Genomic DNA, 25,625 nt, shown 5'->3' on the forward strand with positions numbered 1-25,625 from the left:
CAGTATGCAATTGTTTAAAATTACACCACCAAAACATTACATACACTATCTAATCAACATAAGAACATATGCAACTGTTATCCCAACATATTTAAATGATTATGCCCAGATAATTAAGCTGAATTTTTTTTTTCAGAAAATTACGCAAAAGTATACAAGACAACACTGTTAAAATAATTCACTTTGCATAGAGGGGAAAAAAAATATGAATTTGAAGAGAGGAGAGAAGTATATCAAAGAATACTCCAAAATATAAACACAGGGACAAAGAAAATCAAACTGTCAGAAGTTCACAATGCCCTAGATGAACACCTTTTGAAATATATCTGGATGATGAGATGTCACTTGACACCAGGAAAACATGACAATATTGGTGGTTTTGTTGGGTTAAGATAATTCACACTTTGAACAGTGTCTGATTGCATTCTTAATGAACAAAAATAAAAAATTTAAAACCCGAAAGTGCAGAACTTTATTGAACATTTGTAAATATATAAACGAAAATATCTACTATATTTTCAAAGTAATCATACTGTACATTCATAATTGCACAACATTTATAAACAAAGTAGATGCATACAGAATAATTATGGCTGTATATATCACACTTGAAGCATACTAAAGCAAATAACTCAGTAAGACGTACTGTTCTTCAAATCACAGAATGTTTCTAAATATACTGTTGGGACACAGATAATACTGAACTTTCCCCTTTACTATACCTTTCAAGTGCCTGCCTGGAGAGTAACATGCTTTTATGTGAAATGCACCTGACTGCACTTAGCCATTGTAATAAAATACATTCGTTCTTCACTGCTTCCATTAACTGTGGAATCGGAAAAGAAACCTGCAGACACAAAAGATGAGATTAGCCACTATTCTTAGAAAGAGAAATTGTAGAGATTAGTTCATGTAGCAGCTTCAAGAACTGGTTTCAAAACTTCAGTTTTACTGAAAGGAGCACTTCATGACAAAAATTGAGAATGACAGGAAAGCTTTACCAAAGCATTACCCTGGATCAAACCTCACCCCAAAAAGGCAAATTCTTTCTATACTAGTCCATATGCCTAATTCTTCCCCATTCTCATGCTTTTTGCCTTGTTTTACATCTGATTGCAGCAAGGCATGTCTTCCTTAGCACCTGCTTGCTTCTCCGACTAGAGGCCAGCATTCAGTAACAGGTAAATCCCTCTTCAAACTCATTCTCAGATACACTGGCAAAGATTTTAGAAGTAAGTTATAAGATATTGTGAAGAATACTTATGTCACATTTGGAACTATTCTGGTAATTTTAACTCTAAAAACGTAACTCAAAGGTGAGAATTAAGAAAGTCACCACTTTCTGAAAGTTGTTTACATTCCATAAATATGTTCTCACCCTTTTATTAAAAGATAAAACATCGTTTTGCTGTTGCTGAAAAGGAAGAAAGAAGAAGTTCGGACCCACTGAACCCAGTATAAAACTGAATTTGTTTGAAGTGTGTACTTTCATTATTTCATTTCAACACAAATATTCTTTACCTGTATTGTTTGATGTCATATGTTCAACTGGAGGATTAGTACTAATTTGCCATGTTGTTTTAACCTCCTTCGGTCCATGCCCACTACTTATGTCCACCTTCCATATTTCTGGGTGATCACTGAGAGAATAACAAAAAGTCGTCAAAATTCAGTCAGGTATTCAGTCACACCTGAACTTTAATGCTGCAAACATTGAAGTTTCTCTTACTTTTGATAGAACTTCTTGACAAGAGCTGGTCTGATCGGCAGTTGAAACACATGCTTCTCATTTAGAGGGTTTTCCTTATAATACTTCATGCAAATTCTACAACAGATATGAAATAGTTACTAACTCTCTTTGGAGAAATGCTTGTGCAACACTGCATAAACTGTCAGATTTTATGATTTCCTTTGGTTTTCAATTTTAGCCACACAGCAAAATTCAGCAGGAAGATCCAACTACTACTTCCGCAGTCTCATTATCATTAGAACATTAAGAAGGGATTCTTTTTTTTTTTAACGAGAGTTTCTTTACAACTGTTGAAGAGAATCTATTTGTTATTGCCATTTAAAGAGCAAGAAGCAAAAATGAAGTAATTACTGTGTCAAAGGGAAGAGGTTCTCATGTTTAAACTGAAGTAAGACTGTACAGCTGACCATTATTTCCAGCATATGGTGAAGCTTTTGAACACGATGAACTTGTTCTTGTAGATCTATTGATGTGGAAATGAAGTAATCCTGGAACAGCAAACAGCTTCTGCTCTTAACTAGACACTCAATTTCTACAGACACACAACACATCCCCAGTATACTAAAATAATTTTCCTGCTTCCTTTGAGAAGCCAAAATTTTAAGAATGGCCCAGCAGAGGCAGAACAGAAGTTCCATGCTATCATAGTATGAACAAAGGTTCCCTGTCCTTCTTGACTATGACCTATATCAGATACCTAGGAAATAATATATGAATAAGGAAACAACATCATGACATTTCTGCAGTATATTGTTCCATCCTCATGATCTGCAATTCAGTTTCTCAGCTTATAGAAATTATATGACTTGCATCCCACCATCAGCCCAGTGTGTTCTACTTTACACCGCTTCGAGTTAAAAAAAAAAAAAAAACAAAAACCAAAAACATCTCACCAAGTAAGTTAATGTTGCCAGTTCCTGGCCTGTACAATGAAAAAAAGAAAAATAAATTAAAATTTACTACATAGCATCAGAGGAAATATAAGCAACGTTCAGATAAACAAACAGGGAATTCTAACAAAGAAAAGTGCAAAGTTACTAGGACTGCAGTGTTATTTATTGACAGGATTACTCATTCAAAACAAGAGGAAAACCTGTAAAGTGGCATGGTAGAGGCGTTGTCTTATTTACCACCAAGGCTGCACAATGAAGAAACCTACACATTGAGACAATGACCCTCCTTGAAACATACAGGTTTACAAATAGTGAAAATAAAAAAAAAAAATGAAACAAAGAATGAAAACAGAATGACATAGCAAAAAAGAAATGAAGAAATGAAGAGATGAAGGAAAATGAAGTGGGTAACAACAATGTTAAAACACAAACCCCTCCCACAGATTCAGAAAAAAATATAAAACTATAATACTGAAAAAAGGCACAGTGTTTTCAAGAAAAAAAGTACTTTACAAAAGCCTTTCCACCCTAGCTTTTCGTTCCAGTATATTATATAAGAATAACCAAAAATATCTTTCTAAATACCACAGACTGCACAAACACAGCTATTACATATAAATACCCTTGCCTGATTTCCTTTTAGCCCATGTAGACCATAAAGGAAAAGACAGAAAGAGCATGAGGGTCTTATTTTTTCACCTATGGCAAGCAAATAAGAAACCACCACAGTCCACAGTTATATAAATCTGGTATTTATGTTACTTGAAGTTCAACCTAAAGTTTTCTTTCAAATTGAAAAAGAAATACACTAACAGTGTATTTTGAGCTATATATAAGCTATGTATAAGCTATAGTTATTTTGAAACAAATTAATTTTTTAAATTTTGAAACCATATACAACTGAAAAGTACAGTTACTAAGGAGGCTGGAAACAGCACTTCAGGAGATGGGAGCACAAGTGGGATCAAGGTTACCAAAAACTTCAATATTTCCTGCATGGAATACCTTTAGTCTTGAATTTCTAATCATGTTAACAGGTATCAGGTTTACCTATGAAAAAACTGACATAATCCTTCTTCATCTTATCCAAACCGATCTCCAAGAGCATCTGAATTGGAGTGATGCCACTGAGGGAAATGACCTCTATCTTTCCATGATAAGACTGTTGGATCAACTTATTTAGCAAACTGCTACTCCCTTGATGAATCTAAAAATTAGAAAAGTTTTCTTGTCATCTGTGTACAAAACATCATAAACATTGTTTAGAAGTACAACACCATGGAAACAGAGGCAAACTGTGACATGGGAAAGTAATTTAAAAACAATACAACACAGAAATAAGGGGCAGTTAAGTGAAAACAACTATGTTGTACTTCAAACTCAAAATTTTAACATTTATCGTGAAATACAAATACATACCCATGGCTGTATCTCACCATGTTCTAGAGATTTTATGATCAGTGTGAAACACTCTATCAACTCCTGATAGGAACTGACACCTTCAGAAAAAAGATGCAATATTTTATTTATCAATCCAGGCTCTCTCTCTAGCTGCCAAGTCAATAACAATAGGCCAACACATACTTGCAAGAACGACATCCCTCATTTAAAAAGCGATAGCTGAAATGACAGATTGCACTGCTTTTTGTTAAGTTTGTCACATCACAACTTTAAAAAGGGTTACTCTGAAGAAACGATGATCAAAAGAGACCACTGAACTGCATATGGCTGTTAGAGAACAGCACATGGCAGAAGCAGATTGTCACATAACATGTTTTGGCTGCATTCCCTCGATATAGATTGTAGCTCAACACATTTTATAAATTTAACTGAACAGCATCTACCTAGAATACGAACTGTTAGTATCTATTTATCCAACTAACTGCTTCCTATGCAAGAAACAAGCCCTTACGCAGGACACTGCATACATTTTAGCTGTGATTCAAACAACAGAGGTTGTGCACTATTAGGAATGAAAGGGATTTAGAAGTTACATACTCCATCCCTCAAAGAGAAAGGAGTTGTTATAATCCCTGGAACAGTTTAACAAATTAGTAATCTGAAAAATATGGTAATAAATAAAAATGCATTTGACTGAAGGACCGTGAGTGGTATTACAAGAATGATAAAGTTTGTGTGTAGCTTTATCAACTTAAAAATTGTCCTTCAGATCTAGAAAGACAAAAATTTTACAGATAAAGTTTTCAGTTTTAGAGCAGATGAGTACTACTGATGGTGCAGTACCTTTTACAATCAAATAAAACAAAATATTGTATCTCCTGCTAGATGTTAGTCTACCTTTCTATGTTGTAAGAAAGTATATCATCTTGCATACTTAAAAATAGCTCTTTTAGAAAAAGCCTGTTGATAACAATTTTCTGAAGAGCTCATCAGTCCTTAAAACTCAGAGAAATTTATATTCATTTCACTGAGAAAGCAAGACAGTATAGTACGTACAGAGAACAGAAGAATTAAAGGAAAACAGGTGGGATAAGAAAAACACAATACACTTACTTCTCATTTTGCACCATAATTTTTCAGCAAAATCCAGGTCTCCTCGCTCACTGAAGATTGATTTTATTGAACTGTCCACTGCAGCCGTGTCACATTTGATTTTCTGAAAGAGTTTGTCTTAAGTAAAAAAAAAAGCTTGCCTAAGATTCAAAGACCTTATGAATTCAAATTTTCTCCAGAGATCAAAATTGGGTGCATCACTAATTTTTTCCCTTTTCCAGGGAAACTACTGCACAGAAGCTACTACTGCATCATAATTTGGAAGCATATTTTTATTTAAAAGTAAGACTAATTCTTTTCGGACTTATCACACTGGATAATTGCTAGCTTTGGATCAGAAAGTGAAGCCTTCTGTCAGAAAGACTTGGTCATAACCAAGTAAAGTTCATCCAGACCGCCGAGGAAGAACCAGCTGCTTAGCTCAAGATGGTCCTTTTCACCTTACAATGGCATGATGCACAGAGCACTGGTAAATAGCAAGCACACAGTCCAGCAAGCACTAACTCAGAAGATGATCTGTGCTACACTGAACTCATAGATCATTATGTAACTGTATGTATACCTAGCAGTGCCCTGGGAGGCCAAAATGAATACCTATGTGTATTCCCAGAACAATTTTCCTGTTCTCCTGATCCTGAATATTTCTGGTTTAGCTGATACAGAAATTATTATAATTTTAGCTTATGAACAAAATGCAACTTCCCTCCCAACAGGAAGAAGACCCAAACCTTTCCTTGTAGGCTGAAAGGGAAAAAAAATCTTACTATAACTGAAAACATTTTTATAATTTGAATTTCTCTATTGCTTTAGGATATTGTAAACTTCTGGATAAATAAGACAGATATACAACTGATACCATTAAATTGCCCCAAAATCATTAAATTGGGCAAGAAAAGCAAATTAATGATAGAATGCAATGGCACAAAGGTCGGAGTTCCTGGAAGAAACCAGGACATCATGAGATTGACAGCTTTAGGAGATGCAGACAATGGTTAAGACAAGGGACTGCAATTGCAGTTGATATAATACAGTTCAGTTTGCAAGCTTTTGGTAGTGAAAAAGGAAGGGAAAGAAGCAAACCAAAATAGCTCCACACCACTAAGTTATATTAAAAAAAGTATAATGGACACTGGTAGACCATTTAGAATAAAAAAACAAACAGGGAGGTTTTCTGAAGGTAAAAATTACAGTGGACATTCTATTAGAGGATAGCTATGGAATTCCTAATTTTGCCTCCAAGGCCTTCTTTCATTACTTCCACAGAGCAGAAACAGAACGCAAGAGATCTATCTATCTCTACATCTATATATTTACATATATACATAAATAATATACAAGACGTAGTCAAGATCTGAAATAATTACATTTATAAGGAAAACTAGATGACAAGGCGATTGGTAGAAAATTCCATATACCTCCGTTTCATTCTTGTTTCCAGATACACAATATCCATCCAGCTTCTTCTTTAAATCTAGTAGAGGAGGAAAAATAAATTTCACCACTATGAAAAAAGATAACATCAAACCAATGGTATAAATACCCCAGGCACATCATAATTAATAAATGCACTGACTGGATGGCTAATAGACAAAATTTATCCATTTTGAATTTGTTTTTACTGGGTAAGGATATAGTCTGAAAAGATAGTTTCTTAATATTTTTATTATAAGCATAATATATTTTCCCCATATACCTTTATTACATTCTGCCATCTACAGTAATTATATTAATATTTTTATTTAATTTCAAATAATCTTATTAATTTAAACTTATTTTAATTAAAAGATAAAATTAATAATTAATCATGTTATTGTTAATAATAACAAGCATTAACTTGTTAAGTTCCAGTGTGGAAGCACTAAGGGGTAGCAGGTGGTCTAATGTCTCTGGTTTTCTTCCATGTGTATTTGTCAGAGGGAGTTTTTGTCCAAGTTTTATCTACTTACTAAAAAAAAATTTACAGTTGCATTTGAAAATCTCTTGGTGCATTCCAACACCTGATTCTCTTTTTAGATTTGTTTTCTAATATCTTAAACCTCTGACAAGACACGTATTGCCACAAGCTTCCAGAAGGAATCAGTAATTTGGATGCTTCATTTTAAGATTTTATCAAAGTATTGTTTTCCGCCACCAAAGGGACACTTAGCATGTTTAAAAGTTCATGTGCATGTCAGACAACTTGAGACATCCAGAACTCTCCCAATTGCTTTTAAAAAACTACACAATTACAGTTAAAGAAACTATTATTATTTTTATACAATATATTAAGACAAAGAAAAAGAGATGTATTGACTAACCTATGTAGCTACTTTGTGCAAGTTATAGCATAGAGCAAGTTACAGCATAGAAATTAACATCTCTAATTCTAATACTTTAAAAATTGTATGTGGACTTTCCTTTCATTTCTGCGAACTGTGACACCCCTCTCTCCCCACGTAACTAGCAGCAATTACCAGTCAGAAATTCCTGGACCAGTTCAACAGCTGATTCAGACTCTAATGGCTCAGGCCACTCAGTCACACCTGTCTTCAAACCTTCAGCCAAAGCCTAAAGGCAGCATGAAAATCAAAACAACACAAATCAGTTCTTCTTTGAGCTTCTGCATGTGTCATACTTCAAAACATAGTTCACTTCTCCAAGAACCATATCCCTCTCTGTACAGCTAACCATAAATTTAGAAACTTCTTGAATTTCCCGGCTTTGGTGTTCATGATTTGTGCTCTTTGTATTCAAGGTTCATTAAACTGAACTCAAAATTTATTCTAAACTAAAAACTTAAAGTTATCTTTGAAACATCTGATGAAATTTGAAATAAAGTAAATTATGAACACATAAAATCACCATTCCATGTAAATCTGAAATTGGAATTTCTGACATACTTACAAGGAGAAACTGCAGTTCTCTATATAGCTGATATGCAGGACTTCTGGGGTCCCCAGACTCCAGTGTAATATTCTGAAAGTTCCAGAAGTTTGTGTCAGTTTCAAACTTTAAAAATCAAGTGTACTAAAATTTTCATTAGTGAAATGTATATTAGCATAATTTATAATTTAGATTATGAACACATTGTGTTGCTTATATAAAGAATAATAAACACAAATGTCAAGAGTCAAACTTATTTTCTACCCTTTACACTATTCATGATGTAAGCCATGAAAGAGTTCAGGTTTGTTTGCTTTTTCCTTCTTGACTTACCAGTATGGCAGCTGAAATTAATGGGGGTGTCTCCAGAATCTTATTTACAGTATTCCACATAATATCAACATATATATTGCTTTCAGATTCTACAATTGTGTCCTCTATTGCAGCAGCTCTAATAAGTTCATATTGAGCAAATCCTTTTGTCATCACCTGGAATGAACAGATTAAAAAAAACCCCAAACCACAACTTTAATCATTTCGTACACATGCAAAATCATTTTAAAAGCATTTCAAACACAGACACTAAAAGAGCTAATATTAGACAAATGCATTACAACATAGGGAGCTCAAATGTTACTTCAAAAGAGACTATTACACTACAGAATCATACTAAGGTGAGTTTCTAAATAGAATCTATAAAGCTTCCCAAAACCAGTATCATAAAACCAAACCCAGAGTTTTTAAACTTAGATTGGAGGCATGACAGACCATAAAAACCTACAATAGATGAATGATGTTTTATTTTATGTGCCGTTTTGAGCTCTTCCAGGCTTGCAAAACAGGTTGTATCAGCTGTAGGACCTAGGAAAGGAAAAAAGTAAGAATAAAAAAAACCCAAACATCTCACAATTTAAATTTGGCACTTAAAATTAATTCTCAAATATTCCCAGAATGACTCCTGTTGTACTTTAGAAAGCAGGCATTCTTCTTGCATCCACCCTATTGATAGTAAGAGCTGGTGTTAACATATAAATGTTTAGTAAGAGTCAGTGCTTGTGTAAGTTGAATGGTAGCAATTTCCATTTGCTAAGTTATTGGACCTGAGTGAAGGTAGGTCTGCACAGACACTGTTACATTAAGCATATTAACAAGGTATTTCCCCGCATGGCATGGCTTAAAGACATCATCTTTTTTTTACCTCATGTTTTTTTAAAACAAGGAATATAGAGCAGTACCAAGTCAACATCACAGAAAGGACAACAATAGCATCGCTACACATTTTCAAGCCTTCCTCATTTAATTTTTTGTGTAACATTATAGCCTTACCATCACACGTAACCATATAAAAATTGATCCCTGTGATTTTGTCTCCATCTTTGAGAGGCTCAGCTCCCAGCCAACAAGTATGTTCAGGATCGGAACCATCACACCTTATCCAAAGGGGAGGAAGCACAACCAGTTCACTTATCTTCAAGTGGGTCATGTTTGGATTTTGTACCATTGTATATAAGGAAATCAACTGCCTAGAAATATAAACAGAAAAAAGATGCCAGCACATATTGGTACACCTATCCTTTACATAAAACTTAACACCTATCTACCATGCTTCTTTAGCAGAAACCAAACCATTTTACAAAAAGAATGCATTATTACAACCCTCTTTTTACATATAGAACAACCAAGTCACAAAGGAGGAAGATATCATAAGTGGTAATATATTTAATATAATATTTTAATTTACAGTAAAGATCCTGAAATCATAATTGGATTTTACATTTCAAGCGTGTTAAAATTATAAGTTAGTTACGCAAACTAGTATCATCTTTGAATACCATGCCTTGGTATTTTAGTAACAGCTAAAGACACCAATTGGATTTTTTTTTTTTAACAGAAGCCTTAGAAAAACAAACGTTGAACTCTTAGTTGGCTTTCTTTGCTCACCTACATGCAGACAGTCCGATTAACAAAACGGGACAGCTCACAAGTACTTTTCCAGTACCTTGACTTTAGCTACACTGTTAGGAATGTAGTTAGTGTAGAGCTCTGCACCTGGGGAGGAACAACCCCATGCACCAGCACAGGTTAGGGGTTGACCTGCTGAAAAGCAATCCATGGAGAAGGACCCCGGAGTCCTGGTTGACAGTAAGTTATCCATGGGACAGCAATGTGCCCTGGTGGCCAAGAGGGCCGATGGTATCCTGGGGTGCGTTAAGAAGAGTCTGACCAGCAGGTCGAGGGAGGTTATCCTCCCCCTCTACTCTGCGCTGATGAGGCCTCATGTGGAGTATTGTGCCCAGTTCTGGGCTCCCCAGTTCAAGAGAGACAGGGAACTTTTGTAAGGGGTCCAACGGAGGCCTACGAGGATCATTAAGGGACTGGAACATCTCTCGTATGAAGAAAGGCTGAGAGACCTGGGGCTGTTCAGTCTGGAGAAGAGAAGGCTGAGAGGGGACCTTACCAATGTCTATCAATATCTGAAGGGTGGCTGTCAGGAGGATGGAGCCAGTCTCTTTTCAGTAGTGCCCAGTGATAGGACGAGGGGCAATGGGCATAAACTGCAGCACAGGAAGTTCCACCTCAACATGAGGAAAAACTTCTTCACTGTGAGGGTGACGGAGCACTGGAACAGGCTGCCCAGAGAGGTTGTGGAGTCTCCTTCTCTGGAGACCTTCAAAACCCGACTGGGAACGTTCCTGTGCAATGTGCCCTGGGTGGTCCTGCCTTGGCAGGGGGGTTGGACCAGATGACCTTCAGAGGTTCCATCCAACTCCTACCATTCTGTGATTCTGTGGTACCTTTAGCTGGGGGAGGCCATTTTGCAGGACAAAAGATGGCCATATCTCCTCACTAAACTAATGAGTAATTTAATTTTGGGGATTGAAATTAATATAGGTTCTGAATATTAGGAAGAGAGACGAAAGTTGCAAAAGAAAGTTACATCAAAAGGGAAGGCAGACCTCTGACACTTACTTTGCTCTTCTGACAGAAAGAGCCACTGGTCCAAACCTCTCCTTCGGTAAAAGCTCAGAGGCATAAATAGCATCATCTGTTTTTGATTCTTCCATTGGGTCACTTTCTTCATTATGTCTCTTTAAGAGAAACGTATAAGTAAATACAAAAATGCAAGGTACATGAAAATATTTGATGGTAATTCAAAAGTTTAGATTACATTAAAAAAAATAACAACTAACATACACACCTACCGCTTTCTGCAAAATATATAGCATATTGTTTCCATTCCAAAATCTTTCAATGGGATTTTTGTAACTACCACCAAGCAAACAGATCTCTACATCATTCTGGAAAAAAAAAAAAAATTAATATACTATTGATAAATGCTGCATTTCAGCAATTTTTTACACCAGAAATTGCAAAATTAACTAATTCCACAAACCATTTTCCAACCATTCATGAATCTAAGGCTTTCTTACTTCAGGAGAACAGTTACCATAGGTAGAACCAAATCAGCTATGAAAATGTAACAACTTTCAACTAACCAACATAGAAATTTTAATCTCTAACAGGTTGATTCTATGAGAAACTGAAGTTTGGTTTGATGAACAAAACTTCAGATAGTCTGAGATGCGAGGGATCATTGCGTGACATTACTTGGCAAAGTAGCAACTGCAGTTACTAGATATCCTTAAGATGGAGAATACTTAGTTAGAGCAACATTAAACATCAATTGATCACTTCTCTGAATAGTGTCATGAGAGCTCAAAACAGTTTGGAGACATTAAATAACCCAAGCCTGTTCTTGGGAATGAAGAAATATCAATCTCTGTTTAGGCTATTGCATAGACACAGAGAAGCATTGCTTGATTCTTCACATCTAGTCAGGCTTTCACATTAGTCCATCTTTAAATAATGACCTAATTTTATTTTGAATTATCAAACATGTATAAATCCCAAGATTAATAGAAGTAAAGAGCATTAGAGATTTAGCAGCCATCCCTACATTTCAAAAGCCGTTAGAAGCAATTGCCCTTTTCCTACATATATCCCATTCCCTATAAAAGCACTTAGATAAAAAGCGTGCCATTAGAAGTTGCAAGTCTGAAGATCTGGATCACCTGCATGAAAATACTACCCCAGGGCAGCTGCTGTAACAGCTCCCTCCCCTCCTCCCGGCAGCCACACGCTGTAACCCCTACCTTTGGCACTTCGCAAGACCTCCACCCCGTAATAGTCTCACCTGCACTTGATCCTTACAATCATTTTAAACAAGTTAACAGGTGCAAAAAATCAGGGCGAACGCAGGAATGAGCAGGGAGCTGAAGGCTGGTGATGGCCCCGGGAGGGCAGCCCTCTGGTACCCGGGTCTTCTCCTCCATCCTGAGGTAGAGGCGCTATTGCTGAGGCAAACTTTCCTTTTTACACGATATCCCCGCACGTACCTCGGCTGTTGATCAATGGCTGCATGTTTTAAACATACGGACTCAGGTTACATGGCTGTATTTTCACATATATATTTACCTCAAAGAGATACGGATTTTCAGGGATACTTTCCCTTCCTTCGTCATATATTCTGAAACAAAAGAAAATGCTAAGGTACATAAAGTTTTTTCGTCTGCATTCCTCATTAAGCAGCAAATTCAAACGCATAAACTAAACCCACACGGGTCTACAACCGGAGCCTCAGCAGCGTCCCCGCAAACCGCGGCCCCACTCGGCACCCCAGCCCCAGCCAGCCTCCCGGCCGAGCCGCCTCCCTCAGCAGAGCGGTTCCTCAAGGCAGACGCCGTTCCACGCCCGCGGAGGACCGAGACGTACCGGAGGAGGTGACCGTAGAGCTCAGCAGCCGCCCGCTGCCGCTCCACCGCCATCGCCGCCCGCCTCAACCGAACCGCGCGCCTCTCCCGCCCCCCCGGCACTACATCCAGGGTGGTGTGCCCAGTAAAGGCAAAAAAAATTGTTCTTTCCACCCCAAGAGTAGATTTTATTCAGATTTATTCTCGCCGCACGCCTCCCCATGAAAAAAAAAGACCAAAAAATGCCTGAAAAGTTTTATAATTTCTGTGAAACTACATTACTCGTCACGCCGAATACCTCCGCCAGAAAAGAGTCCCCCGGTTTGGGAGGCGACTGAGAGCGGTAGAGGCGCCCGAAAGGAGAGGGCTCGGCACCACGCGCCGTGGCGTGGGCGAAGTGGCTCGGGCCGAGGCTGGGGTCAGGAGCCGACCGGCCGGCGCGGCAGAAGGAGGCCGGCAGGGTGCGGAAGGACATCGCTCATAGCGAAGGGAGAGTAACGAGTCTTTCCTTTTCCGGTCGGAGCTGCGGCGGAGGCGGGCGGGAGCACGAAACGCTCCGCCGTCGCCACCATGGTGAGGCGCGGGTCGCGGGGGCGCGGCGGGCGGAGAGGGGCCGGGGTCGCCGGTGATGCGGGGCGGGTGGAGGGTCGGGGCTGATGGGAGCCAGGCCCGGTGGGCAGAGCGGTGCCGCGGGCAGCCCGAGAGCCGGAGGCGTGGGGCGGCCGGCCGCCATTTTGGAGCCGTCAGGCTCCGGCCTGCCGCGTGGAGCCCGTGTGGGGAGGCCGTGCCGGCGTGCGGGCTGGAGAGGGGCCGGAGTGGGCCGCGGAGAGGGTCGCTGTCGATTGCTTAGCATGGTCCGCTGGAAGTCACCGTTTCCTCGAGCAGTGTGGGAGATGGGGCCCGCATCACCTTCTGACAGGGCTTATTTTATTTTTCTCACGAATTTTTCAAAGCAAAATAAATCCACACGGAAGTTTTTGAGCCCATGTAGAGTTAAAAGAACGGTTTTCTGTAACACCCTTTTTTTTTTTTTTTTTTTTTTTTTTGTTATTCTGAAACCAGATTGCAAATGAACAACTCTTCTTGCTAATATAATTCAGATTGTGATCTGGTTCCTTCACCCTGATGAAGCTTGATCCGTGCTTGCGTTGGGGTCTCTGCTAACTCCAGGGGTCAGCGCCTCACTACTAACCAGCATTCAATACACAGATAGTACTTTCATTGCTAATAGCCCTTTGGTTTTGACTTTTGTAGTAATTTAATACCTCAAAAATGATTTGTGGATAGGAAAGGGAAGGAAAGTGCTTTGCCTATATTGTTGCCATGAGCTATTCATTAGTAACAAATACATTATTACAATGCTAGAAGAGTCTTTTTTAAAGGGTGCTGTTCAGACTGGCACGCTGTTATTGGACATCTTTTCAGCGTTTTGAAAGGAAGCTGGTGCTGTTAGCAGTTGAATTTTTCACCTCGCAAGTTTTGAGGCACTAGGAATTGTTCAAAGGGCCCAGACATTACCAAAAATTCACTCTGCCACTAAGCTTGCTTGCTTGTAGTCGTTGGGAGTCTCTAGATTGTGTTAGAGAAGTTGATTACGGCATTTCAACTGTTAGACGTAATCTAAATAACAAGCTTTAGGTTAACTGAATGAACGCATGTGGGTTTTGTATAGGCTTTTTTAGTAGTAGATGGTAAGTAGTTTAGGTGTTACTAAAGAGACCAGGGATTCAATTCTAGATTGATTTTACCCAAATGACTTGGAAATCTATTGAATTTCAAACTTCAGGTATGGTTTTCTAAGCATGGATTGTGCTGTGGAGCACTACTGTAAGTGAAAATTATTGCTATGATGATGTAATTTGCGTCTTATCCAGTGTTCAGTGACAGTTGCCTGCTGTCAGCGTGCTGGCACTGTTGAACTGAAGACCCCTTAATTCTGAGCAATACTTGATGAATTTGAATGCTGGCAATTTATATTACTTGTGCTTAAAAGTCTTTCTCTTTTTCAGGCTTGCGCTCGACCGTTAATATCTGTCTACTCTGAGAAGGGGGAAGCATCAGGCAAAAATGTCACCTTGCCTGCTGTGTTCAAGGCTCCTATTCGCCCCGACGTTGTGAACTTCGTTCACACCAATTTGCGCAAGAACAACAGGCAGCCCTACGCTGTCAGTGAACTTGCAGGTATGGGTAGACCACAAAATGGAGAAAAATTATTGTATTAGCTTTTGACTTTCATACAGGTGGACTAAAATTGAAACAAATTCAGAATTGAAATAACAGAAGTGCTGTTTAGTGGGATTCTGTATAGAAGGCAACTGTTCTGATTATTAACAATCTCATGAAATGTAACTTTAATAAAAAGAATAATAAATTCTGAGAACAGCAAGGTATTGTAAAAGCTTTGGAGTACTCTGGGGTCTTATCTGAAACTTACACTACTAAAAGTATTGCGGCACCTAGGTCCTCGAGCAGAATCTACATTCTTTACAAGAACAGAAAATGACAGTGTAGCAGGCAGAAAACTGATGAAAAACTGCATTCTTTGATCCCTGCTCCATGTTGACCACAGGAGACTTATCTGAGGCATTTGCCAAGAAGAAACGTCTGAAAATGGGCATTTGTTAAGAGTTGCTTCAGAAGCTTGTAGGTGCAAACAGCTTCCGCTTCCCAAGAAATTTGTGCCAGGAATGTGCACTTCCAAGTTTATTTCTGGTGGTGTTTCACATAAACACTTTAACTCAGTAGGAACAGCAGTGCCAATTCAGACCTCCAAATTGAAGATCAAGCTTAGAAATTAGTATGTTAATGTACTTGATTCTGACCTAAGCAGCTCCTTAATATGGTAAGAGTTAATTTACCTGATCAGGATTGGTTTTGCTGAAATGATGAGATTCCACTTCATTGGTCCGTGTTTCTGAAACACATGATAACAGTGGAAGTTCTGATTGGTAGTCCTGAATTCTGCCTGTCAGTGACTTTATGAAAATTGCAGTGTTGTCAGTATCTGAATTCAAATCTTTCTCTTCCAGGTCATCAGACCAGTGCCGAATCTTGGGGTACCGGGAGAGCCGTTGCTCGTATTCCTCGAGTACGAGGTGGTGGAACTCACCGCTCCGGCCAGGGTGCCTTTGGAAATGTATCCTTTCTTAGGTGCCGCTTGCATCAGGTGCACTGAACTCATCAAGCAGAAAAATTATTTTTAAGTATCTAAACGTGAAATGGAATCTTCAACTTCTTGAGGTAATGGCTACCTACAGTGATCTGGACTACCGAGTTTGAGAGATTTATGATGTGATTAGAACCTTCTGTATGCAAATTCAGACTTGCTTTAACAAACAGAAGCTTTCATTGATTATTTTTTTCCCCACTGCAAAAGTGGTGGGTACCTTGAATCTCGTTATGCATACCGTCTTGCCATGATGTCGTAATTTGCGTCTTACTCTGTGCTCAGTGACAGTTGCCTGCTGTCAGTGTACTGGTACAGATGGTTGACGAACAGTTAACACTGAGCAAGGATGAAAGTCGCACTAGAAAAAGAAGCTTCAAAAATGTTGTTCTTAACAGTTGATGCATAGATGTGTCGTGGAGGCCGCATGTTTGCCCCAACCAAGACTTGGCGGCGCTGGCACCGTAGAGTGAATACGACTCAAAAGCGTTACGCCATCTGTTCTGCTCTGGCAGCGTCCGCTCTCCCGGCCCTGGTCATGTCTAAAGGTGGGAATTCTGTCTCTGGAAATGTCTGCCTACAGTTTTGCATTGCCTGAGCAGTATCAGTTACCATGTGATTATTCAAAGCGTTTCTCGTGGATAACAAAAGCCTCTTAAAGACTTTAAAGAGGCAGTCCCCTTCTTCAGTAGGAGGAGTGTTTTTGTTACGTACAGCTCTGGAAGGTACTTTGTGGTTAGGTGGTGTCGGAAGTGAGGTGGTGCCGAGGTGCCTTTCTGTGCGTTGCTGACACGAATCTTGTCCATGCATGTTACGGAAACTGAAACTGCATTTTGAATCGCATGGCAGTTCCGTTTCAGTTTTGTTCATGGAAGCTAAAGATTTGCTTAATACTTAGGTACAGTAAGTCTGAGGCAGGCCCACAAGACTCTGTTGAAACCTCACTACTGTAGTTACTATGTCTGTGTATTAGATCATGAATTTAATTTCCACTGGTTTTGATGTTGGATCGTTTCTGAATACACAAGGCAGTACCTTGAGAAATGTGTACAGCCAAGATCAGTGGGTAACTTCGTGTCTTGTAAAATCCTCGACAGGCCACCGCATAGAAGAGATTCCAGAACTTCCTCTGGTTGTTGAGGACAAAGTTGAGAGTTACAAGAAAACAAAGGAAGCTGTTCTCCTTCTTAAGAAGCTTAAAGCTTGGAATGACATCAAAAAGGTGAGTCACTAAGGTTTGTAAGAGCGAAACCCAGGTGATTCCACTCTGCTGTTGTTACAGTAGGAATTGTGAATAGTTCTGTTTTGATTTGATGTCACTAGAAATCCTTTGGTAACAAAACTACAAGAAACTGTAAAAAAGAGTTTAAGCAAAGTAAATGTCTTAGTGTGCTGCTTTACTCTGTATTTAGCTGTCTTCATTTCAGTCTTTCATAATGTTAATAGCTTTTATTTTTTGACTCGTGAGGATGATGAACTTCTCACTGGTCCGTGTTTCAGATAAGCAGTGATGATTGTGAAGTTCTGACTAAAGCAGTTTTGTTGTGTCTTGCTAATGGGATTTGGGCTATTTTGAATATTGACATGTTTCATTTTTATATAGGTTTATGCCTCCCAGCGTATGAGGGCTGGGAAGGGTAAAATGAGGAACCGCCGTCGCATCCAGCGCAGGGGACCATGCATCATCTACAACGAGGACAATGGTATTATTAGAGCTTTCCGGAATATCCCAGGTAACTTCAACTTGAGGCAGGCTTATTTGTTTTGAGAGACTGCCTGGAATGATGAGATTCCACTTCATTGGTCCGTGTTTCTGAAACACATGATTTTGTGGAAGTTCTGACTTGCTGAAGTAGCTGATGCGTTCCGAGAATCTGTTTTGGTGATGTTGAGGATGTTTATGACAAATGTTTTGGCTGTCAACTTTGTTGTTGGAAAAGGCTGATGATTATTTTTAAAGATGTAATAGATTTTCATATGTAGGTGTATGTAACTCTGTGGTGTAGAAGCTACTAAGCCCACATCAGTTTCTGCGATACGTCTTGTCCTTTTATTGCTTGGTCTTGCATTCCTTGATTTTAATTACCAATTAAAAGGATTGGTTTGTCTTTTTCTACAGGAATTACTCTTCTCGATGTGAACAAGCTGAACCTGCTGAGACTTGCTCCTGGTGGCCACGTTGGGCGTTTCTGCATTTGGACGGAAAGCGCCTTCCGCAAGCTGGATGATTTGTATGGCACCTGGCGCAAAGCTGCCACACTGAAGAGCGACTATAAGTAAGCACAGCCAACGTCGGGCACAACGGAGGGGGGTAAAAACAGGCTTGGGAGAACAACCGTGAGTGTCACAGGTTCTTCTGCTGGGATGTGGAAAATAAACCCTAGTACCTCTCCCTAAATGCCTGTTTTTGTTGAATGAGCCATCTTTTTATCATCCAGCTTACACTACCAACGTTTGTTTCACAGCTTGCCAATGCATAAGATGACCAATACAGACATTGGAAGAATCATGAGAAGCCAGGAAATCCAGAAGGCGCTGCGTGCTCCGAAGTAATCATTTTTATCTAACAAACACGAAGTGCGGTGTCTTTAGTAATTGCCAAGCACGAGGCTTTGCAGTGAGATCAGAAATCTGTATGCATTGGGGTGTCGGATACAGCTGGGATTACTTTAGCTGCTGCGTAGAAATGCTAGGAATTAGGGGCTCCCCAAATAAAATTTCAGGGAAAATTTATGAGAACTTGAATTGTGAAATGAGATCATGATCCATGTCCTGTTCTTTTCAGGAAGAAGATTCGCCGTAGAGTCCTGAAGAAGAATCCACTGAAGAATCTGAGGATCATGATCAAGTTGAACCCGTACGCCAAAACGATGCGACGCAACACCATTCTGCGCCATGCGCAAAACGTGAGTCAGCAGGGGAGCCGGTAATGGCCAGCATTGGTTTCAGTACTTGAGGTTAACTGCTTGTACTCTTTTTGTCTTTTCTAGCATAAACTTAAGGAAGAGAAGAAAGCCAAGGCCAAGGCCAAGCTCGCGGCAGAGGCCGCAGCCAAGACCACTGCAAAGGCCAAGGCTGAAGCATGAACACTGTGCCGTCCTTCCTCCGCCAAGCTTCAGAAAACTGTACCATGAGTTCACAGCTAATAAATTCTGTTGGATCAGAGAGTTGCTGTCATATTTTTCTGATGACTTTTTTTTTTGTTAAGCATTGTCGGGCGGGTTTTAAAATGGAAACTCTTTGAAGAAGAGTACAAAGTAGGGGTGGTCTTTGCCGTCTTCCTTGGACGCCCGCTGGAGCCGGGACTTACCTTGCTCTCGTTTCACACGGCCCCGGCTGGCGCCATGACGATGGGCGGCCACGCGGGGGCAGCTGCTGCCCGGAAACGTGCAAATGGCGGCGGCGTGACGTCAGGCGGGGGCTGTGCGTCGCCTCCGCCCGCGCTCCAGGGGGCGCTGTGGCTCTCCGCTTCCCGCCGGGCGCGGGGCGGGCGGCGCCGCGGCGGAGGATGCTGAGCCGCCTGCAGGAGCTGCGCAAGGAGGAGGAGACGCTGCTGCGGGTCAGGGCGGCGCTGCACGACCAGCTCACCCGCCTCAAGGTAACGGCCGGCGCGGCGAGCGCCGCGCTGCCTGGCGGGGCCCTCGGCGGGGAGGCGGCCGCTGCCTGGCGGGGCCCTCGGCGGGGAGGCGGCCGCGGGCAGCGGCAGGGCCGGGCCTGCCCCGCCGGCCTTTCCCGTTGTTGTCTTTTTTTTTTTTTTTTTTCCTTTTTTTTTCCTTTTCTTTTAATGGCGGTGTGAACGAGCAGCAAGCTGCCGCCCGGCCGTGGTGCGGGGGGGCTGGGTTGTTTCCCGTGCCCCCCGTGCCTCTTAATTCCTACACTGCAACTATTTCCCCAGAGAAGTGCTAAGCCCTTCACTCATGCCCCGGGAAACGCGGCTGGTACGGAGGTCGTGGGTGTCCTGCCGTGTACTGAAGCTGACCAGTGGTGAAACGGGCCTTAAAAGCTTTGCTGTTACTGCTGTTGATTATTCAAAAATTATTTCATTTCTGTGTGCTAGAGTCCAAGAAATCTACTGCCTCTGTGCCCCCTTGTTTGCAGGTGGAAGAGCTGGCGCTGCAGTCTCTGATCAGGTCCAGGGAGGAGAACGCACCAGCCTCTTCCTCTGCTGCGGCGGAGGAGCCTCACAAAGTAAGGGCCGCCCTGGCCGGGTGAGGGGCTGGGGACCGGCCGACCCCTGGGATGGGGCCTGTCAGTGTAGAGGAGGGCTCTGCCAACGGGAGTGGCTGGCGGTGGTTTTCATGTAGAGTTCTTCATGTGGACCTTGCTGATGTTGCTCGTTAACGGAACGGCTCAGCTGTAAAATGTCTGGTTCGTTGCTGGTTTATGTTTCAAGGGTTTTGCCTTTTCCCATCCCTGAAGGCAGCACGCTGTTTGCAGGGAGGTTGGGAAATACCCTGCTTCTGTATTGGCGTAGCTTCCACTCGCCGTTTGTTAAGCGTCGTGTCCAATACTCTTAACGGCGACGTGCTGGTTTAGCACTGTAGGGGATGGAGGTGCAGATATCCTCTGAACGTTTTACCACGCCGTCAGCCTCAGCTAGTTGAAGCCCTTCTGTGGAGAACTGGTTGCTCATCATGGTGGTGGGCTCACGCAGCCAGCGGTTCTGGTACTGAGATTTGTGAAAGACACTGTGACTGCACGGTTCTCATAGTGATTTGAGAAGCATTCTGTATCACTGCTGGTCTTGATAATTAGCAAGATAAACTCTTTTATTGTGACAGGCTCTTGGGCAGATGGACAACGAGGCTGCTATCAATCAAACTGAATTACACTTAAGTCTTCAAGATCATGAAGAGGTGGAGGAGGAAGAGGAGGAGGAATCCGATTCTTGAGAGGAGAAAATCAGAAATGGTTTTTAAGACAGACTCAGGAATTTCTTCTTCATTCATATAAAATTCACCAACTGATTTTCATTTTGTCCTGTATATGAACTATATATCAGACTCTTGGAGTCTGGGGAGGTTATACTTGAACACATGAACGTCACAAGCTTGGCACATCTTGACTTAAGATATTAAATCAAAATTTGCTGCACAAACATGTAGCATAATTTGTTCCACATTTAAAACCTAATGTAGCTTACTACATCTTTATATGTGGAAGGGGGAAGTCATTAATCAAGTCAGACTATTTAACGTGTACACTAAAAGCAATAATTTGTTATTTCCTGATGCTGAAAAATAAAACCAGGCCATGGAGGCTGGTTGCTGAACCAATGGTTATATTATAACCTCATTTGTTTAAACTGGGAATGTTAAGATAGGCAGCGAGAAGAGGTGTGCCCAGGACTGTCTCCAGGCTGTCGGCTGCGGTGGTCTGTTATGTGTAAAACTGGACTTGGTTACCTCCCTGTAACTGTGGCAGAGATGTTGGTGTCCTTGCACTGGGGGAAGCAGTTACTGCACCGTCAGCCCAATTCTGAGTACGGTAACGAGGTGGCCTCTCTGTGCCTACGGGTGCTGCTCTTAAGTACTGTCAGTCTGACTGTAACAGCAAAGTATTTTCTACTTCTTGCTCTTTCAGTGTAGCAGCCAATTAGCCTTTTATTTGTCCACAAATGGTATTGTAAGAATTGGTCCCTGTTACTTGTAATAAGGAACTAGTATTTTTAAATTAGTGTTATTTTCTTTTTCCCTCACAGTAACTTCATAAATCAATGCAAGTCCACCTTCTGCTTTGAAGTGAGCTTCAAGGAGGAGAATGAGGAGTTTAACAAATTAGTTGTAAAATGGAAAGCGATATGAAGTCCCCTCCACAATTGCTTTAACGGTACAGTAACAAGCTAGTGCTGCTCTTACTGATAGCCAGTATCTTCTTTCTCCTCGTGTGGTGGAAGCTGCTTATTTTATCAGTTCTTGAAGACTTGTTTTAAAGCACAGAAACCCAAACTCTGTTAAGCTGATTAAAAGCAGACAATAAAAGTAATATTCTAACTCACTCAGCTACTTTGTCAACTGTCTTACTGGGAAAACTGTTAGACCCAGGGTTGTTCACTGCACAACTAGTAGCTAAAGCTGCTGTTGCTGTCTGGCAGTACTCAGAGAAAACAGACTAACTAGTCTTCTGAAATTTGCTTTTAAAAGCCAGAAAGGAACCTAGAAAAGTCGCCTGCACCCAGGCATGGTCAGAATGCATGACTCAATCTCCGAGTTCCTGCCACTGTTTGAGGAGAGATTGCTTATTTGGCTCTTACTTGGTTTGTGCAGAGCGCATAAGATTATGCAAAGCTTTCCCTGAGACTTACTGGTTAAAAGAAAAAGTTTGAGCAGAAAATATTATGGTGTGGAGCATCCAGTAATAATGTGAAAGTAGGCGTGTGACAAGCTGGTTTGCGAAGAGCGCAGCAGCCAGTGCATTGCAGTGCTCAGCATGTCGGGGGCACTTCACTGGGCTCCTTGTTTCTGCCTTGCAGCAGGAGCACTTGCTGCCTTTACTTCACTCACATGCTGGAGGAGTTGCTCCTGGGTTTGATCTCCAAATGGTCATTTTGACTGTTGAAAAATGTTACTTGTCTCCAGCATGGTCCAGAGTTGTTTTCATACATAAACTTGCTGCTGCTTTGCTTGCTCTTGGATTAAAACAGACCAGTTCTATTGCATGTTGCAATAAATTGCTTTTTCTGGTGTCCTACTACATATAACAGTGCTTGCAGCTTTCAAATGATCACTGTCTGTAGAGCAAGAAGTAAAACAGGATTTAAAAAATCTCTAAAAACTTACTGCTCACATACTGTGTATTTTTTTTTACCAGGTAGTAGGAAGTACTATTGTAGTTTTTTGGTGCGTTAGTGTAATTGACATAAAAAGCTCAGGACAGATTTCAACGAAAGCTCTACACAGCCTTGGCACTACTACCAAGAGTCACATTCAAGTGAGAACAAGCTGAAGGCAGCCTTGGACATGTCAATGAGTCACTTCCTACTGCTGCTGGGTTGAGGGCTATTCTAGCCCTCTCTGACACTCAATACTGTCAAGTGGAAGTTCATGTCTAGAATGATGTGGATTCCTTTTGGGAAGGAACTTCAGCCATTTCCTTGTCTGAAACATCCTTTGAAGGAGCTAAACTTCTCATGGCACTGCTCGGCACAGCTGTCAGAGCGAGCCTTTGTGCTGAGGACACAGTACCACAGCAGCAATCCACTTGCCAAGCAGCTGCCAGAAGCAAAACTTCTGAAGAAATCAGTGTGGTACAATTGCTCTTGGTTAACGAGTGACGCAGACAAATACATCTTCCCTCTGCTGAGGGGTCAGGGCGTTCCTCTGTTCTGTGCTCCAATGCCAATTTGCCCCAGGGAAATACCTGTCACGCCCCACCCAGGGGGTTACAGCACCCAACAGAGCATCAAGTGCTGTACAACTTGTGTGAGCACTACAGATGCAAAAACCTCTGCAGTCAGGCTTCCCTCAGACATTCCACAGAAACCCGATAAACAGGATATTAACACCCTGCAATGGCAGCCGACTCTGACCACGTTTCACACACTGTCATTTTACATTAGCCAACTTGTACCTCTGGGAACAAAGGCTGTTGCATGGTTGTGGAAAAGTAAGTAGAGAGAGGGTGGGGAATGCAGCAGTGACATTGGATTAAGGCTTTGGTTAAGTTTTTGAGTTCTAAAGAAAGCTTCAAGATGTTACTTGATAATATATTTATTAAGAGAATCCATTGCTAAACATCTGAGAGAATAAAACAATAGAGGATCTTCATACACTTCAGACACTAAACACAGTTGTCATGAATTTTTAGGTTAAAAGAAAGCAAATTGCCTGGATCTTTTTCTTGATTCTGTAGGACATTTCCAAGAACTAACTTAAAAAAAATCAATTAGAAAGACATACATCACTAAATCCAAGTATGATGGTATGTTTTAAAAATAAATACAGAAATATGAACAAGTCTACAAGTAGAATATTGCCCTGCACATTCTGAGAAATGCAGAGCTCTTGCCTTCTTTACCTGGAAAGAGAGACCTCTAAACAACAGCAAAATTGGAACCATTATGCCTAACTTTCAGATACAGTTTGGCAGCAGCAAAAGCATGCTCAACAGATACAGTTTCGGAGCATCCCTAACCCTTTTCACATGGGAGATTAGGTAAGCATGATTGAAGTACCAACAATTTACAAAGAACCTTTGATAGAGTTCAAACAAGCTGGGGGTAAACACCCCCAGTGATATTTTCATTAAGAAAGAATATCCATAATCACTTAAAATCAGCAAGCACGGTAACTTAAACATCCTAACATTTTGGTCAGTAAACAAATGAATGTAATCCAATACAATACCAATTAGTTTATGACAAAATTTAAAACCATTTGGCACATGCTATAAAGACATTCTTCCTTAAGAGGTGAAATACATGTTTGAACAGGTACAAGCTGAGGAAATAGGACCAAAATAGCATTGTTGTTAACAGGTGTACAGTACAAGATTCACTCTTCTGTATTCAGACTCCAGCAGCATGCGTGGGTGTACTTGGTTGGTTAAGGCCTATGGTTGAACAAAGCCACCCCGCAAAATCCACCTCCTCCGCGTCAGATCTCTTAATGAAAGCATGAATCTGAGCAAAAAGTATTAGTAGTATTATTATTCAAGCACTCAATCCGTTAAATAATTTTGAATAACATGAACCACAATAAATCCAGTTCACTTTCAGTGTTCAAGCTAACTATAAAATTTGGCAAGCCATGGGAAGTGACCAGGAGAGCTTTTCTGCAGGATTACTGGAATAACCGGGATATTAAATGTACACATTGCAAAGTATTCCAGAGGAATACTGCCTACACAGTGCCTACTGCAGAATACTTACACTACAGTATGCTATAAGGATGCGACTCAGCCACTTGAGATAATACCCTGGGAAATGTCTGCCTGTGCACAGAAAGGCTTTTTATAAAAGAAAGTGTGATGGCGTTTTGCACCCTTAATGATACAGCAGGATCAGGGCAGGGAAAATATTTTCTGCAGTAGAACTTTACACTTAAGGCCATGAAAAGATCCACTGAAACTGATAAGGTCATTTCATGTAGAAAAAAAATGCAAGATTTGCTTGTATCTAGTAGTTCTACAGACTTTGCAAGACAAAGCTGATGGGGGGGGGGGGGAAGACACATTTTGTGTTTCACAGAATACAACAGAAGTGTATTTAAAGTAGACCATAAAGGTACGTGGAATTTTGTTCTTTTGTCCTCTTAAACACAGTTATCTATATATGTTATTATTGACTAATAAACACCAGAAAGAATTATTTTGCTAATTATTTTAGTAACATTACGTCTTACTGTATCAAACGGCAGACTCCAAAATCCACCAGTTTTGGTCTCCTTGATAGTCCCTGTTCTAGGAGTGTGTGAAAGCCTGCAGTCCCTTGATTCCTGGCCCAGAAAAGCAGCTCCCCCCGCCTCCGCCCCCAAACTGTTTGTGCTGCTTGTGTCAAGGGCCAGAAACCACAGTCCAGGCCATACACTCAGGTCCAGACCTCAGGTCAGCTGAGGAACCCAGCATGCAAGAGTGCTCTCAGTTCAAGTTAAGAACTTTCACTTACCATCAGCTGCTTCAAATCAGCTCTCTCAGCAGGATTTTTAATTAAGCTAGGAAAACAAAGTGTTACACAGGTTACACACTATTAT

At 40.8% G+C, this 25,625-nt stretch overlaps 4 protein-coding genes across 4 annotated transcripts in view; 2 read left to right on the plus strand and 2 right to left on the minus strand.

The window, feature by feature from the left end:
• Window positions 1-755: 755 nt before the first annotated feature.
• On the minus strand, window positions 756-14,244 carry ZWILCH (zwilch kinetochore protein; the record flags this gene model as incomplete). Its single annotated transcript, XM_082005174.1, is given in 20 exon segments — window positions 756-847; window positions 1,522-1,640; window positions 1,730-1,825; window positions 2,102-2,238; window positions 2,644-2,672; window positions 3,694-3,850; window positions 4,063-4,142; window positions 5,158-5,260; window positions 6,573-6,628; window positions 7,611-7,704; window positions 8,041-8,112; window positions 8,353-8,508; window positions 8,801-8,880; window positions 9,346-9,542; window positions 10,990-11,108; window positions 11,223-11,318; window positions 12,496-12,546; window positions 13,148-13,170; window positions 13,173-13,191; window positions 13,193-14,244. Coding segments are annotated over 20 exon segments (1,926 nt in total). The 5' UTR covers window positions 13,343-14,244.
• On the plus strand, window positions 13,315-19,113 carry RPL4 (ribosomal protein L4). The gene is made up of 10 exons (XM_082005175.1): window positions 13,315-13,343; window positions 14,780-14,951; window positions 15,800-15,906; window positions 16,346-16,484; window positions 17,034-17,158; window positions 17,540-17,669; window positions 18,056-18,212; window positions 18,402-18,485; window positions 18,722-18,842; window positions 18,927-19,113. The coding sequence occupies exons 1-10, from the start codon at window positions 13,341-13,343 to the stop codon at window positions 19,020-19,022; spliced, it is 1,134 nt and encodes a 377-aa protein (XP_081861301.1). The 5' UTR covers window positions 13,315-13,340; the 3' UTR covers window positions 19,023-19,113.
• Window positions 19,114-19,186: 73 nt separating this feature from the next.
• On the plus strand, window positions 19,187-20,828 carry SNAPC5 (small nuclear RNA activating complex polypeptide 5; the record flags this gene model as incomplete). Its single annotated transcript, XM_082005424.1, has 2 exons — window positions 19,187-19,534; window positions 20,718-20,828. Exons 1-2 carry the CDS (start codon window positions 19,445-19,447, stop codon window positions 20,826-20,828), a joined length of 201 nt encoding a protein of 66 aa, XP_081861550.1. The 5' UTR covers window positions 19,187-19,444.
• A 3,614-nt stretch (window positions 20,829-24,442) lies between these two features.
• MAP2K1 (mitogen-activated protein kinase kinase 1) overlaps window positions 24,443-25,625 on the minus strand; it is a gene marked incomplete at both ends in the record, with an annotated part of 37,541 nt that continues 36,358 nt past the window's right edge. Inside the window, 2 exons of the mRNA XM_082005094.1 lie at window positions 24,443-24,556; window positions 25,541-25,586. Coding sequence (XP_081861220.1) covers window positions 24,443-24,556; window positions 25,541-25,586 — 160 coding nt within the window. The remainder of the gene's footprint in view (window positions 24,557-25,540; window positions 25,587-25,625) is intronic.

Source organism: Phaethon aethereus, assembly GCF_964289735.1.
Source record: "Phaethon aethereus genome assembly, chromosome: 12".
NCBI lineage: Eukaryota > Metazoa > Chordata > Aves > Phaethontiformes > Phaethontidae > Phaethon > Phaethon aethereus.

What these genes read in the sequence shown, in the direction of transcription:
- RPL4 (XM_082005175.1), top strand. An exon ending in GGCCCTGGTCATGTCTAAAG is followed by an intron (nt 16,485 to 17,033) that starts GTGGGAATTCTG and finishes AATCCTCGACAG; the next exon opens with GCCACCGCATAGAAGAGATT. An exon ending in ACACTGAAGAGCGACTATAA is followed by an intron (nt 18,213 to 18,401) that starts GTAAGCACAGCC and finishes TTTGTTTCACAG; the next exon opens with CTTGCCAATGCATAAGATGA.